The sequence below is a fragment of the Colius striatus genome, chromosome 1, assembly GCF_028858725.1.
Source record: "Colius striatus isolate bColStr4 chromosome 1, bColStr4.1.hap1, whole genome shotgun sequence".
NCBI classification, from domain to species: Eukaryota; Metazoa; Chordata; class Aves; order Coliiformes; family Coliidae; genus Colius; species Colius striatus.
The window spans coordinates 152,477,771-152,493,357 of NC_084759.1; the positions used below are offsets into that span (position 1 = coordinate 152,477,771).

At 51.5% G+C, this 15,587-nt stretch overlaps 1 protein-coding gene across 3 annotated transcripts; it reads right to left on the reverse strand.

Moving 5' to 3' along the window:
• Positions 1 to 1,060: 1,060 nt before the first annotated feature.
• Positions 1,061 to 14,386, reverse strand: MFNG (MFNG O-fucosylpeptide 3-beta-N-acetylglucosaminyltransferase). 3 transcript variants are annotated; one of them, XR_009820095.1, is made up of 9 exons: positions 13,523 to 14,386; positions 8,385 to 8,433; positions 7,763 to 7,865; positions 7,517 to 7,670; positions 7,040 to 7,125; positions 5,478 to 5,643; positions 4,896 to 4,981; positions 3,905 to 4,027; positions 1,061 to 2,611 (listed from the first exon to the last, which is right to left on the reverse strand). XR_009820095.1 is itself a non-coding variant. In XM_010205240.2 (8 exons), the coding sequence occupies exons 1-8, from the start codon at positions 13,859 to 13,861 to the stop codon at positions 3,958 to 3,960; spliced, it is 1,050 nt and encodes a 349-aa protein (XP_010203542.2). In that variant the 5' UTR covers positions 13,862 to 14,386; the 3' UTR covers positions 1,061 to 3,957. The 3 variants fall into 3 exon arrangements, 2 of the variants coding, with proteins under 2 accessions (XP_010203542.2, XP_061868104.1); XM_010205240.2 differs by having other exon boundaries at positions 1,061 to 4,024; XM_062012120.1 differs by having other exon boundaries at positions 1,061 to 4,027.
• Positions 14,387 to 15,587: the final 1,201 nt, after the last annotated feature.

The window sequence follows — 15,587 nt, forward strand, 5'->3', positions numbered from 1 at the left end:
TCAGGCAGAGGAAATATCAAAATTAAGAGGCCAAATCTGCTGTAAAGAATTAAATACAACTGTCAGATGAAAAGACATGGACTTATCTGGTGTGTTATGTTAAAATTTATATATAAATAAAAACTAAGAGGTTGGGGGCCAACCAACCTCATCTCATGTCTTCTGCGGTGAACTCTGACTCACAGGCTGGCACACTCTGTGGCACTGGTGGGATACAATTGTCCTGATTACAAAAACATCCAGAGCTGGAGGTCTAGGCAAGAGTCCCTTCCCCACTATTGCTGCGCAGCTCCCAGTCAGCACTTCTAATGCACAGCTGAAATTCCCAAGATCTCCTCCATGGCCTCACTCAATGGTTTCTTTCCCTCCAACCTCCTTTCCTCCCATTTCTCTTTCGCACCTCACGGCTTCTGCTTAATAAACTGCACGTCTTTTGAAGGCTGCGTCTGGGGAGAGAGCTGAAAGCTGCTATCCGGGTATGGTTGGGTAAATCCCAGAGTGGTGGATTAGAAATCCATTTTTCTCTGGCAGCAGAGCTGTTAAGAGAAGTGGGCACCGGAGACAGAAGCATTGCCTAGCATTGCTTTTCTCTCTCCTCTTCAGGTCTTTAGCAACAACTGCAGTTTCCCACCTATTTCAACTAACTTGTCTTTTCCCCCTGAAGAAAGGCTAGTCATTAGCATTTTTCTCACTGTCAAACAGGGGTTTCCTTATAAAAATTCTTCACAGCTAAGGGGAAAGTGAAAGAAGGATATTGTTAACATGAAAGCCTCACTTAATACTTTACATTTCAAATAATGTAACTGCTTCCTCCCCTCCCCCCTTCTCCTTTTTCTGACTCTTCAGTATACAGCTTAAACACCACTAATAGTGCCGGTTGCTATGGTGTTGGGCAGGTGGAGGTCTGAGTGCTTGAAACCTTGAGCTACACTTAATGTTGTACAACAGCAGGGTCATGCCAACACCTTTGACTTTGACCCCATTTTTTCCCCAGTAAAATATAAAGACCACATCTCCATCCCTTTTAATTCTTGAGAGAGTTATATTTTTTTTTTCTTCCTTGCAATGAGAAAAGGGAGCATGAGATGGAGGAAGGGAAAGAGAGAGAGGGGGGAAAAAACAAGGAGAAAAATCACATTAGACCCAGTGGAACCTTTCCAAAAACTTTAAATGTTACATCAGAAAACCATGAAGGAGAATAAAAAAAGACAGCCCTGTGAAAAGTTTCACGTGAGATTGTTTCTCATCTTCCCAAGCAGCTAAACATTTCAATAAACCAGGAAAACGAGACTGTAAAACCACAGCATCTGACAGCAAGCCCCAGGGGCAGGAACCATTCCTGAAACTAATTTTAACTCGGGTTTTAACGTTGATCAGATTTCATGTGGTGAATGTCCCCTTAAGCTGTCTCTCTGTTCTTAGAGAAAACCTGGTTTCTTTTGTCAGCTCCGAGAAGCTATTTTCTTCCCAGCGCATTGGCGTCACAGGCATGAGAGGACTCTTCTGTCATCCGTTTCTCTACAGCCCAAGAGATGTCCTGCCCCAGACATTTTCTCATCTGTTCTTGGTTTCCTTATGGGACAAGACATTTTCCACAGAAGTGGCACTGCTCCAGCAACAAAGCCCAGTCTTAAACTGGTCCCCATGCAGCCGCTCAAGGACTCAACCCATTTAAACATCCGATCTTCAGCCATGCAGAAGGTACCAGGTGAATTCTGACCAGCTGAGGCCAGGATCCAAAGTGGACTTCCAGTTTCTCTGCTTTGCTTTTTCCCAGGGAAATGAAGCTGCTTGTACTTGTTTCTCTAGGCTTTGCTTCTCCAGGCACATGACTCATGTTTTGCTTTGACTGCCACCAGAACATCTACAACATGGCTTTCTAACTCAAAGTCTCGATTAACAATAGCTGAAAGTTTGAATGAGGAAAAAAAGGAGATACCCAGGTAGCGTAGAAGTCTCTTGAAGACTCTTGTTTCTTCTCATACAAGCACTTTTCGTCTGGTGGAAGTCAAACCAAACCATTTGCCCTTTAGGGCAGGGTTTCTTCATGCTGTATCTGTCTTCCAATAGTTGAGTGTCTCTGTTTTGTGCTGCATGGTTCATAGGTTCAGTCTCTGGAGCTGCACGTTTCCTAGGTTCACGTAGCTGTGTGAGCCAAGCGTTTTGCACAACTCAAGAATGGTCATTGACATCAGCTAGCCCCTGTCCCTGCTCAGGATGAATTTCCAGTTCAAAGGCATGTTGTGAAAGAGAAGGAAGCAGGGTTCTCTGCTGCTTCACAGGCTGGTTAAATGCTGATAAGAATGATCAAGCTGGAAAACCGATCAACAGGCTCCTGCTCTCTGCTTCTCCAGAAACTAAAGTGCTCATTCATTTCTAGATCCCCTTTTGCAGAGGTGGAAGGATGCCTCCTTTAAACCCCGTGTGTGCTGTGTAGGAGGTGCTGGTGCTTGGAAGGGTGGGAGGAGGCAACAGGGTGGCCGGTTTTCAAAATGGTAGAGGCAGAGTGATAGTCACCTTTGGCTCTTCCAGCCCACCAGCAGCGGGCTTAGTAACATCAGCAGCATCAAAGCTGAGCAGCTCTTCACAGAAAAGGCATTTGTCCTTTCATCTGGAGATTACAGGAATCATTCACAGATCCCAGCAGTGTGTTTTCAAATGCTCTTTAAAGAGCAATACCTATTTGTGGCATCACCTGCCATTTAAAACCACCCCTTTGCCTTCCAGTTCTCCCTGCAACGCTCTCCCCCAGCCATTTAACCGTGCGTACAAGCACAAAATGGTGCCAAAGTTTATTGCCCAGCTTTCGTGCCAGGCTCTGTACAGAGAAAACGACTCTCCACAAACATGCCAGAAAGCTCTGCAACCTATTTGGGCCTGCTCCTTCCCCCTGTTGCGTCCAGCAGAGGCAGCAGGAAGGCAGAAAGCTGCTCTTAGCATCTGGAGGAAAGAAATGCAGAGATAAAAAGCTCTTTGCCTTGCTATTTCCATTCCTCCATGACTTTTTTTTTTGGTCAGGGCACAAGGAAGATTATAAAGTTGTAACCTCTAATCCGCTCCTGAGCACTCCTTCTCCATCTCTTCCTTTCTCCTCTCTTTCAGCTGGTTCTAATCCTTTATGTCTCCTCTCTCACAGGTAGGAGCTGGAGTCTAATCTCAGACGACAGGTTGGTAATTAGAGCAAGAGATTATCCTGACCCCATATCAAGAAGGTAAAAAGAGAGGAATAATGCAGGGCCATACAAGATCAAGCCTTCAATGTTCAGTGCAGGAATTATCCTCATCTCGGTCTGTCTCCTCCTGGCTCCCCTACCCCACACTCTCTTCTCTCTCCAGCCCGAGTGTCTTTGTATTTCCTGCTCATCTCCCCTCTGACAAGCAAGGACTACCCTTTTCCAGTGCTCATTCGGCACAGAAATGGGCATATTTTCCATTTCTATAGACCTCAACTGAGCAGAGACTCAGCCAAGGGCCTGCATCTAAGGAGAGCAGGTTGTGGGGGAAGCACAGGCAGATATAGAGGAAGAGGGCTTTCTCAGAGAGGATGAAGCCACAACACATTATCAGTTATCCTCAGTTGGGGACTGGTTACCCATACCCAGGGCCTTTCTAGCCCACCAAGATGAATCAAGGAGCAAGGAGCAGCAGCAGGACTCTGTCTCTACCCAGATGCCCAGCAGTCACTACACAATCCTTGATCTGCCCAGGCAGGCACATTGCACCCATCCCTTGTACATAGCCCAGACTATCCAAGTGTCCAGCCCACGTTATCCATCTTTGGGACAGATCTTGTCTCTTGTCCTGTGTCACTGGTATTCAGCAAGGACCAAAGAAGCCATCACACAGTCAACACAGAAAAGAGGAAATGGGGATCACCAAGTTTCTTCAGTGTCCCACTCCTTACATGAACAAGGTGAATGGATGTCCTCAGGCCTCAGTGCAGCTGAGGCTCAGCCATCACCAGCCAGCAGCCTGCAGGCACCAGGAGGTGTCTGGATAGAGATGGCAGTGGAGCGATCGAAACCTGCTGGGGAGAAAGCGAGGGAAGGTCAGGTGACACTTTTTACACCAGCACACAGCTGGAGAATAGAAGACCTCTCCTTCACCATCCCATCCCACATGAGGAGCCCACCCTCACACTACAGAGCTCCAGGACTGGTTGTTCACCTCAAAATGTCTTTTCTCAGCAAAGCCAAGCAGTCAAGTCTCCCCAAAACAATGGAATCCAGCTCCAGACCAGGTAGCTCAAGCCTACGGCTCACCCTGATCACAGACAGGGAGCCAGGCACTGCACCAGCCCCCACTACATGCTTCTGTTGATTGCTCTTTTCATTACCCATCTGCTTCCCACCCCTGCTATCTCCAGCCAGCAGCTTCCTACCCATGCTCTGCAAATAACAACTTTAGGTTTGTTCACTCAAAGCAGAGAAGGTAAATCAAAGAACGCTTTTGTTTGCAGTCAGCCTGAAGTGCACCTTCTTCTTTTTTTTTTTTCTCCCCTTCAGTTTTCTCAGCAAAACAAAGCACAAAAAAAATGACAAAAAGGGAGCAGAATTTCCTCTCCTGAGTTTAAAAGAACATTTCTGTTCCCGTCCCAGAGGTAAAAGGTTAGCGTGACCAGTCTCAAAATGTGAAATGAACAGCAATATTTTTGGCTCAGGAATTGTCCAAATAAAATGTCCAAATAATCCCTTTCTTCCCACTCATTCAAAAAAGGTTTGCAAAGTCTGTAAGCAGTCACAAACAGCTCAATGCTGGTATACCCCTCTCTCAATAAGCCACGTGACTGCAAGGTTTTCGTCACCTCCTGCACCCCTTTTGGCTGCCTTCACCCTTCCAGACTTCTGTCTGAGGGCTCCCACTGCTGCAACACCCAGAGCACTGGTGGCTCGTACCTTGAGGGATCCTCTTGGGGTGAGAAGGGGCCACTGAGTTCAATAACATTGAGCTTGTTCTCAAAGACACCGTAGCTGAGGGTGACCTGCAAAGAAAGATGGTGAGAAAGGACCAGGGAGGATGAGGTGAGTTCAGGAGCAAGGAACTTGCCTTGGGCAACAGAAGCTCCCATTCTGTTTCCTTCTCTACCTCTGCTTTCCACATCTCTCCTGTCTTCCTTTCCATGACAGTCCACTGTGCTAGTCTTTTGCCTCTCCAAGGTCCCTACACCCCTTGTTATCTCCCACACTAGGCAGATGTACCATGTCAAAGCCCCTTCCCCAATTCCCCATTCCTGCTTGTCCTTGTGCCACGTTCCCTCAGGGATGCCCTCAATCCTCCTCCCATCACTCCCCACACACGTGCTCCCCACCCCAGGGACACTGTGACTGTGTCATCTGGGCTGCAGGCAACATCTGCTCCTTATTTCAAAGGTGCATTTGTCAGAAAAGCCTCTCCTAAAGAGCAGGCAACTGGCGCAACGCTCCCTTCCACTTCCCCTTCCTCACCCACTTCTCTCTTGCTCTTTTTCCCCTCCTCACCTGCTGTGTGAGCTGAGACGGGGGGATGAGCTGCAGGTTCTCCAGGTGGGAATGGAAGAGGGCATTGGGCAGGAGATGCCCGCCAACCTTACACTCAATGATGTAACCCACGGTGCAGTCATCTGGCAAGCGGATGAGCTCTGAAGTGCTCAGGAAGTTCCTGCCACTGGAAGAGAGTAGGGCTGCATGAGTTAGGACAAAGGTAGGCATCTCCTTGGGTGGGAGATGAACAAAGGACTTCACTGAGAAGCAGAGTAAATTGGGAAGTAGGCAAGGAATCTCTGAGTTCCACCTGCAAAAATTTGGGAACGTGTTTGCTCTTTGACCACTCCCAGCGCTGCTGTCCCACTGATTGCCGTGTGCTGTCCCTGATGTCAGGCCAATGGCACCCTGACTTGGATCCAAAGTAGTGTGGCCAGTAGAAACAGGGAAGTGATTGTCCCCTGTACTCAGTACTGCTGAGGCTGCACCTTGAATACTGTGTTCAGTTCTGGGCCCCTCACTGCAAGAAGGACATTGAGGTGCTGAAGAGTGTCCAGAGATGGGCAATGAAGCTGGTGAAGGGTCTGGAGGACAAGTCTGATGAGACATGGTTGAGGGAACTGGAGGTGTTTAAGCTGGAGGAGGCTGAGGGTAGACATGATCACTTTCTGCTACTACCTGAAAGGAGGCTGTAGAAAGGTGGGGGTTGATCTCCCAAGTAAAAAGTGACAGGTCGAGAGGAAATGGCACCAAGTTGAGCCAGGGGAGGTTTAGATTGGAGATTAGGGAGAACTTTTTCACCAAGATGGTTGTCAGACACCGGCACAGGCTGCCCAGGGAGGTGATGGAGTCCCCATCCCTGGAGATATTTAAATTATGCATAGATGAGATGCTGAGGGATGTGGTTTAGTGGTTGCACCTCCCCTGGTGCAACTTGAGGCCATTTCCTCTTGTCCAATCATTCATTACTGAAGAGACCAATCCCAACCTCACTGCAACCTCCTCGCACATAGTTGTTGAAAGTGATGATGTGTCTGTCCTCTCAGCCTCCTCTTCTCCAGGCTAAACATTCCCAGTTCCCTCAGCCATACCTCATCAGACTTGTGCTCCAGACCCTTTACCAGCTTCGTTTCCCATCTCTGGACATGCTCCAGCATCTTAATGTCCTTCTCGCAGTGAGAGGCCTAAAACTCAACACAGTAAGCAATTAGGAGGTCGCAAAGAGGAAGATTAAGGCAGGAGGAGATAAGCAGACAAGGAAGAACTTGGGAGAAGAATCAGAGGAAGCTGACGACAAGGAGTGTTGGGGAACAATAAAGAGCTGAGAGGAGTTGGCAAGGGGAGAGTATGTCATCCTATGATCACGTTTGCTGACGTGCTATCTCTTGCCTCTTTATAACTAGGCCTCAGATCCACCCACTACATCCTTTCTCCACTCCCATGTGCTTGCAGACACGTGGCATGCGGCACTCTGCACCCTTGCAAACATCACACACCCAACTCCAGATCTGCTGGGAATTCATGTGTTGCCATGCTCCTCACCCCCAAAGGCTCCCATACTCACCAGCTGCACAGCTCACCTGGCCCATGGCACCATCTTGCTTGCCAGCTTGCGGCTGATGCAGAACCCAGCCCCTCCCGTGGCAAACCAGAAGTGCACAGATTTCTGGAGACAAAATCAACGGCAGAGGCTCAGATGATACAATACTCCCCGAGATAGGAATGCTGGAAACTCAGCCTTGATGCCAGGATAAACACAGCCCTATTATCATCCCAGATCCCTGACTGCTGCCCAGAAGAAAGACTTGCCAGCAGAACAGCATGGATTTTGACCTCTTCATATCTGGAGTAGCCAAATTCCTGCTGGACGCACCAGAGGGGTAGAAGCAACGTGGGGCTCTTCCCTAAGGTTCACTGTGTTCAGACAACACCAGGGACTTTTCAGCTGTTGCCTGTTGCTCTTGGGACCTGTCTCTCCTTAGGGGTACACCTAGAGCCAATGAGCCAGAGCAGTACAACCAACCCCTTGGCCCCCGCACTACCGCCGCCGGCCGTACCGTCTGGTTGTTTGGCAGTGTTTCAGATGCCTGGATGGGTCGGTTCAAGCTGGGCTTCCCCAGGTAAACATCCCACGTTGCAGAGAAGGAGGACAAAAGCTTCAGGAGGGCCTGAGGGTTCAGGTAGTTGTCATCATCCAAATGGCAAAACCAGCTGGGAGGAGACAGAAACGAAGACACAAGAGGTTTGGGGTAAGGAGGGTGCCTGTTGCTCTCAGAGGTCCCCCCATGGCAGCCCTGCCTCACCTCCGGCCACTGGCCAGGAAGGTATCGAACTCAGCAGCCATCTTGCAGGAGAGGGCCAGGTGACTGTGCTCGGCAGAGCAGTTGGTGAAGATGGCATGGTCACCTGCCAGAACAGAGAAAGATGTGACTCAGGGCTGGCCCACTTTGCACAGTCCTGGGAAAGTGGGATAGAAGTGGTTTATTCACAGCCAGCCCCCTGGCAGCACCTCTCAAACAGACACCCAAGCCCATGCTGACATGGGCTCCATTTTTGCCCCTACCAGGAGATGAAACCTGGAGGAAGCCAAGCATCTTGCCAAGCCTAGGACACCTGCCAACCACTTATCCACGCTTCTCACTGCCAGTCAGGCTGCAGGGGCTGAAGTGGCTCTCTCGTGGGCTGTTTTCACCCATGGATGGTTTAAGGCAGACAGCACCCTGCCTTCAGTTGGCTGCATGCCCTGGGGTGAGCCAGCTACACCACATTGTCACCACTGCAGCTTGGGGCCCTGCCATGGGACATGGCAAGGAGTGTGCTTCAAGAAGCAGTGCTGGAGTAGAAGACCCAGTCTTCACACTGGATCCCCTCCCATGGCCATGGCTGAAAGCTGGGGGAAGGTGGTGTTATAGGACAGGCTGTTACCCATTCTTCTTTTCAGGCCATCATCTTCTTCATCGGTGAAGACATAGGTCTGGAGAAACAAGGAAAGGAAGTTACTCTTAGGACTTGAGCTGGTACTGCTCCTGGCCACCCACCCCTTCCTCCTCACAGCTGGACACGCTCACCACGGTCACCCCACTCTGTGCCTGCGTCCTCCTCCCAGGCAGCAGCTGAGCAGAGGGCTGGCCATGCTCCCTTTTCCTGCATGGCACAATCCTCAGCGCTTGTGTGACTTCATTAACCATGCCCCGCTCCCTGCCACCTGGGGATGTGGGAGAAAGGGCCTCACAACACTGAGTGACAGAGCAAAGGAACACCCTGGCTTAGGTGTCAGAGGCAGAAAAAAGAAAGCAGGGTGGTTGAAAGATGCTCTGGGTTAAAAGGATGCTAAGTGTGCACAGCCCCCTGCCATTTCCCGCCTCCTCCTCTTCCTCCACCCTCTAATCCCCCTCAATGCCATTATGTGGCACATCTCCCCCCCTTCAAGGCCAGGCAGGGATCAGGGTCTGTGGAGAAAAGCTTTCCTCAGGCAGAAAATGGGCTTTCAAGAAATCAAAAGGGAGTCGTGAGCCGTAAACAGTTTCTCCACCAGCTGCCCACAGGCTGGTTAAGCACAGCACCTGGCCAGGGACAAAGGAGACAAGGCAGGCAGACAACAGCTCCAGGAGCCCTCATTGCTCCCAAAGGCTCTGATAAGGAGAAAAGAATCTCCCCACACCCACCCCTACCTCTGCTCTGCACGTGAAAAGAAAGCAATGCAGGACCCTCAGAGCCCACCTGGCTCAGGCAGAGACAGCAGGATGGTTTCATGATCTCAGATGTATGTGCTACATTGACTTGACTTAAACTACCCTCCAAGGGCTGAGCCGCAGCAATGGGCCATGTACGCATTCCCACCCCACTGGTAATGTCTCTTATTAAAACCACTTTCAAAGTGATCATGAGACAAGAAGCAATTAGGTAGCATTGCTCTGGGTCAGGGGACCACATCACAACTTCCAGGCGAGACAGGGATTGTCATCGGCACGGGATTTCCCTTGCCAGCGTGTCAGAGACAGAAATTTCCACTATGACAAATCTTTCATCCAAAGAAAAGAATTAAATTCTCAAACCACTGAAACTTTCTGACATGGAAAAAAAAAAAACCAAGAAATCAAACCAAACAAACCAGAAACGTTTCTGCTGGAAATTACTTGCTTACCTATACAAACCTGACTAGAAACCACATGTCTAACATCCGATTGAATTCAAATAGGAATCTGCATCTTTTCCCAGATTTTTGTGCTGTGAAAGTTATTCCAATGTTACCAGTTTTCTCTTGATGCAAGGAAGCAAATGCTCACAACATGTTTCTGTGGGAATCCAAGGATGAAGGAATATTGTCACTACCAGACTGTCCAAAACAACTGGAAACGGGAGGCTCTCAGTGTGTGGACTAGGCAAATTTGATTTCTCTGGCTCTCCCAAACTCTGATCTCCAGATCATGGAGCATGTGCCCTGGTCCTGTCCTAAAGGAAACTGCAATAGCAAAGGCAGCTGCCTGCATCCCTATCAATCCATCCCTCACGCCCCTGAGAGTGGGCAACCTAGAAGAGCAGCTGCTGTCGGCACCCGAGTGACCGCTGCCATGTGTCCCTCAGCAAAGCCACACACCATAGCTGGGATGCAGGAGACAGAGAAAAGAGCCCCAGCTAAAAACCTGCCAGAGGACCACTTGGCCCAGTTACACAGGTCTTTCTCAAGGAAAAGCCATTGTTGTCCATGCTAATGAAGCCTGGAAGAGGTTCAGAAGGTCTCTCTGGCCACAACAGACCTACTTTCTGCGCTTGAAGACATGCAAGCAGGGGAAGATCCAGTATCACTTGTATCCCTGCAGGCAAACAGGGTAGACAGAAGCAGCCTTCCCACCATACCCACCCACCTCCACCGGACCAGGCCATGGAGGATCTCCCATCATGGTGCCTCAGCACACTGAGATTGGGTCAGGATGCCTGTCAGCGCTACTGTGGGGCAGCCGATCCGGGCCTGTGGAGGGATGCAGCCCTAAAAGCATCCTTCCATGCTGGAGTGGAAAAGATGGCTGGTTGGGAAAGGACGTCTGCTGGATGGCAGTGCAAGCAGTGATATGGAGCCACCAGTGTCAAATTGCTTTGCCTGACAGCTTTCTATGAACTTAAGAGCCCACGCAATGCATAAACAGTAGACTTCCAGACCTCTTCATCCTGAACTGGGAAAGCAAGGGAAAACTAGGAAAAGGGAATAAAGATGGAGAACCTGACAATCCAGGGACATGTTCATGCCCCAGGTTCCCAAGGTATCTTTCCTCTGGGCAGAAATGCCCTCCAAAATGCAAACTCCACAGCAAGGTTACTGTTGTGTCCTGCCCAGGAAACAGATTCAAAATCTATGGTATGCTCACAACACTGAAAACGTAAAAGCCAGCTCAGGATGGGTCACTCAAAGGTTTCATTTCAATCAGTTTGATGTCTGGGTTTCTGAAAGGAGGGGAAGTGCTAGAATTATTTATGTCACCAAACAAAATGTCATTTCAGACCAGAAACCTAGACCTATCTCCAGCAGAACCACTAGGATCGAGATCATAAGCTACTCCAAGATGCCATCCAGCCTAAACAGTCATTAAAACCAACACTTCTGTTTAGCCAAAACCTTTTCTGAGGAAAAGGTTTTCACTTCCACATCTAGCTCCAGTGGAAAGTTTATCATGGCTCAGTTCTCAAGAGGCAGAGCATGGTCCAGCAAAGACTGCTCACTTCACATTTCCCCTTCTCTGTCCCACCAAGTGCTTTCTGTTTAAATGGCGCAGCTTCAGATAAAATCTCTCCCTCTCTTATTGTCTACCCTGACCTGGTCCAACACAGAGGACTTTTAATTTGGCTCCTGTACACTCTGTCCTAGCCATAAACACCACAGCTGTTCCTGCCTCCTGTTCCAGTCACCTAAGCCTGACCTGTGAGGTCTGGGTTGCTTCCTCCGGGAGGACACCATGCAAGTAATCAGCCCTGAAACCAAGCTTGGCATCAGCAGCATGGCCACCTGAAGCAAAGGACCCACTGAATCAGTCTCCATCCATTAGTTAGGGTGAGTGAGACAGCAAGATGGTGGGCCAGCCCTAGGAGGAGGCAGTCTCTGCACATCAGGGCTTCTGAGACCTGGATGTCTCTGAGACTGGCTCTTACAGGCTATGCTTCTCCACAAAGACTTGCTAACAGGAGGTTTGGTGCCTTATCCTCAGCCTCACAACAATTAAACATCCTTTGCAAATTGAGAGCGCTACTTTGCTGAGCAAGGTTTCTATATTGTCAAGCTTTCAAATCTAACCCTTCACCACACCCTCAAAAAAATACCCCTCCAGCAGCAGTATTTTTCCTAATAAATAAAAAGGCTTTTGATTTTCATGTACTTCTCTTTACCTCCCTCCCCGCCCCCACTCCTCTGCCCTCAAGGCCATTTAGTAAAAGACATTAAAAAAAAAGCAGAAGAAAAACATGGACAATTGAGGAGGGGCAAGGAAAACACTGAACTTGTAACAACAACAAAAAATTATAGCCATGAAAAAAACCCACCGTTTAAAAATTACTGATATGCTCTACCCTTCCTTCCTATTCTCCTGCTCAGCCTGTGAAGCTTTCCCTGAGGCTGGCAGCAGCATGGAAAATTCAACACCTCTCCCCAGGTTTGGACATTGTCTGTCTGCCAAACAGAGGGGGTCAGGTGAATGTGGGGAAATAGTGCCTAACCCCTCTTAACAGTGGCACGGCCAGGAGGCTGTTTGTCTACCTCATGAGGAGGGAAAGGTGAGCTGCTCCTTAAAAACCCCACTCCAACGGACCCAGGCCCTCAATGCCAGTGCAGCCCGGTGGTTGGGGTTTGGTTTCTCCAAGAAACCTGCTGAGCTGAGAAGCGCATCTGGAGGAGGAAGCAGGGCATCTCAGATGCTGGGGGGTACACGCAGGCAGGAGAGGAAGCGTGCTCAAAATAGGACACGGCTTCCTGTGACGACCGCAGCAGACCAGACAGTTGCAGCACCATGAAGTGGAAAACCAGCCTTACCCAGAAAACCCTGCACTGCTTCAAGCACTCTCCTCCTCAGTACCTCCGCCCCCGGTCCCCCTTTCCTCACTGGGGCCTGAATTTGTCTTCTAAGGCACCCATCATACACAGGCAGAGGCAAAAAAACCCCACTCTTTAGGGTCTGCCAGAGGATTTCTTTCTCAAGGAAGAGCTCTGTGAGGGAGGGAGGGGGAGAAGTACCCGGGCTCTGGGGAGCACTTCTGCCCACCAGTAAGCCGGGCTGCACGGCACCACCGCCATGCTGCCCCACATCAGTTCCTCTAGCAGGAAGGAAGCTCTCTAAACTCTGCTTTAGCAAAGGGTGCAAACATCAGATCCCCAGTTAAAAAAAAACAAATAAAACAAAAAATAGCCAAAAAAACCTTTAAAAAATCAAATACATGCTCGCATCACTTCAAGGTCATGCACGTGAGGGGATCTTCACCAGAAAGCAAGGCATGGACTGTGCTGATGTGCTGGGGAGGGAACAGGGCTGCAAACATCCCTCCTGCACTCCAGGGGATCCTCCAGGCCCTCCTGCCTCTCTCCCCTGCCCGCTGCACCACACCAATGCAATGCAGGGCACTGATGGAGGGCTAAGAGAAGCCACTCAGCTCGAAAGCTAACAAACTCATGGCACGAGGAGCTGGAAAACCACCATCATACACAGATCCTGGACAGTCCGTGCTCTCAGGCTACTGTGGCCCAGGCAGTCTGTGGCTCCCAGTTAGAAAAAAAAGTTGAATCCCTTCCACCTCAAGCTAAAACAATCAGGCTTAGGTTAGGGGCAGGTGTTGCGTGCTAAGAGCAAGCTCCATATCCGCTCCACCAGCCTTTCCCATGAAGCAACTTCCAGTAACTCGTTCACTCGGTAGCATCCCCCCCTCAACGTGCACAGAACTGAGAACTGGGGGAATGGAGGCTCAGTGCTGGATGGGACTGCAGCGCCCAGCTTCCCCTTCCTTTGGGCTTTATTGCTCCCCTCCCGACACTCCAACCCTGCTCTGTTCCCAAACACCCCCTCTCTAGTCCAAACCCACACGCTCACCTGCTCTCTGACCCGGGATATCCACGTGTCCAGGAGCAGCTCCATCCTGCTCTGGTGAAACCTTTTGGTTGTCTTCACAGCTATAAAAATGTCCCCAAGGGTGAGGGTCCCCTCAGTGCTGTATCCCTCCGGAGGATGGACTCGCGGGTCCCTCTGCCCCCTCTCACCACCTCCCTCTGGGCTCGCTTTGCTCTGTTGCTCTGACTCCTCCAAGGTCCCCTCCTGGAGCCCTGGGTACCGAGCTGTTTCCTGAGCCCCTCGGTGCCGCGCAGAGAGGAGAGCCACGCTGACCAGGAAGGCTGCAGCTCCAGAGAGACCACGGATCAGCCGACGGCCCATGGCTCCCAAGCTGTTCCTGCAGCAGCCAGGATCCTGCTGAGGGAGGACAACCTCTGCCTGTGCCTCCACGTGAAGCTCTCTGCCCTTCTCGAAGCCTCCGAAGGGGCAGGACCAGACAAAAGTGAGGTCTGAGGAGGATGTGGCCAAGGAATAGGCTGGGTGAAGACCAGAAAGCCAAAGAAACAGCAGCCCCAGAGGATACTGGTGAAGCGGGAGGGCAGATTTTTACAGACTAAGAGAGCTCGAGGACCCAGTGAGGCGGGGGCAAGGGATGGGAAAATACCCCGAGGAGCCTTGCGGGCGGCTGGCACAGCCTGCCAGAAGGAAAGCAGGCATCCCACTCTCGGAGGCGAGCCTGAGGGTCCCAGGCTGCGCGTCGTCGGGGCGGCAAAGGAGATCAGAACCATCGGTGAGAAGTCTGGACCGAAGGCATGAGGCGCCCAGAAGGCAGCGGCCCCGGCAGCCAGGCCAGGGGCCGCGGGGCCGAGGCGAGCGGCGGGCGCGGGGCTGCAGGGCACGCAGCGGCTGCTGCCATCCCTGCGGCGCCGCTCCCTCGCCACCTGCGCCTCTTGCTCCCGTCCGGCCCTGGCCCCGGCCCCGGCCCCGGTCCCGCCTCCGGGCGTGGGGCGGGGCGACAGCCCCGGGGGAGGAAGGGGATGGAGGATGGAGAGCGGGGAGCCCCGGGGTCTGGCCCGGGGAGTTGCGTCCCCAGCCCATCGCCAGGCTTAGACACCTCCGAGGTGACAAACAGCTGAGCCGGGAGAACAAACCTGTTGGTTGACGGTTTTCCCCGCGCCTCTGCGACAGCCCAGCCCTGCTCAGCCCCGCGCTCCTGCGGGGGAAGGAGGAGGGGACGGTGGCACGCGTGTGGGCTCTGCACAAGCTAAGATGCGGGGTCCTATATATTGCTCTTGGGAATCTCCCAGGGAATGTTTCCCCGGGAATTCTCCCAGCCCGGCTTTTCCCTTGGGCACTGCTCTGGATGTCTGCTCTCGCCCTTCAAACCCACCCTGCCTCTCCAAAGCGGGACTGTGTGTTGCACCTCCTCCCACCCCACGTGCCCCAGAGTCTCAAACTAGGGTGTGACCCCCACTTCTGACACCCACCTCCCCAGACTCTCTGCTCTTGAAGGTGCCTTTCCCTCTGCCTCCAGCCACATGCCTACCCCATCTCACATCCCCACCAGGGATGCTCAGGGGCAGTCTGCTGCCCAGATGAGTCAGTGATACAGGAACTGATAGAGCAGCACCAGAAAGCATGAGTGAGTGAGCAAGGGCCTTCCACCTCCCCTTCAACATCCCTGCCTCAGCATCATCACCGAGCTCATACCCCATCCAGGTCCTTGTCCCTGCAGCAGGGCTGAACTCGGAAACTTGTCCCTTATGGCTCTTGTGCCATCCAGGATGATGCTTCCTCTTCACCTTCCCCAGGGCAAGGGAGTGTCCTCTCTCTCCCTCTATGGAGAACCCCAGAGAGTCCCACAGGCACAGCAGGAAAACGGCACCTCCAGCTCTTTTAGCCTCCACTGCCACTGGTCATGGCTTTACATCTCCCCTACGTCACCTTCACACCAGCCCTCCCGCTGCCAGCAAGGCCAAGGAGGTCAGGAGGGCAGTCTGGTGCCGTGACACAGAACATGCTGAGCAAGTCCTGCATGGAGAAGGCTTTCTCCTGGGACATCAGAGACCACGAGAAGGCGTGAGAGCCCTCCCAAGGCACAGACCAC

Bases quoted from the DNA above. Each gene is read 5' to 3' on its own strand.
- MFNG (XM_062012120.1), bottom strand. From the start codon at position 13,861: ATGGGCCGTCGGCTGATCCGTGGTCTCTCTGGAGCTGCAGCCTTCCTG. The intron at 7,866-8,384 runs GTAACAGCCTGT...CTGTTCTGGCAG, and splicing joins TGGCCTGAAAAGAAGAATGG to GTGACCATGCCATCTTCACC. The intron at 4,028-4,895 runs GTACGAGCCACC...CTTTCTCCCCAG, and splicing joins CCCCAAGAGGATCCCTCAAG to CAGGTTTCGATCGCTCCACT.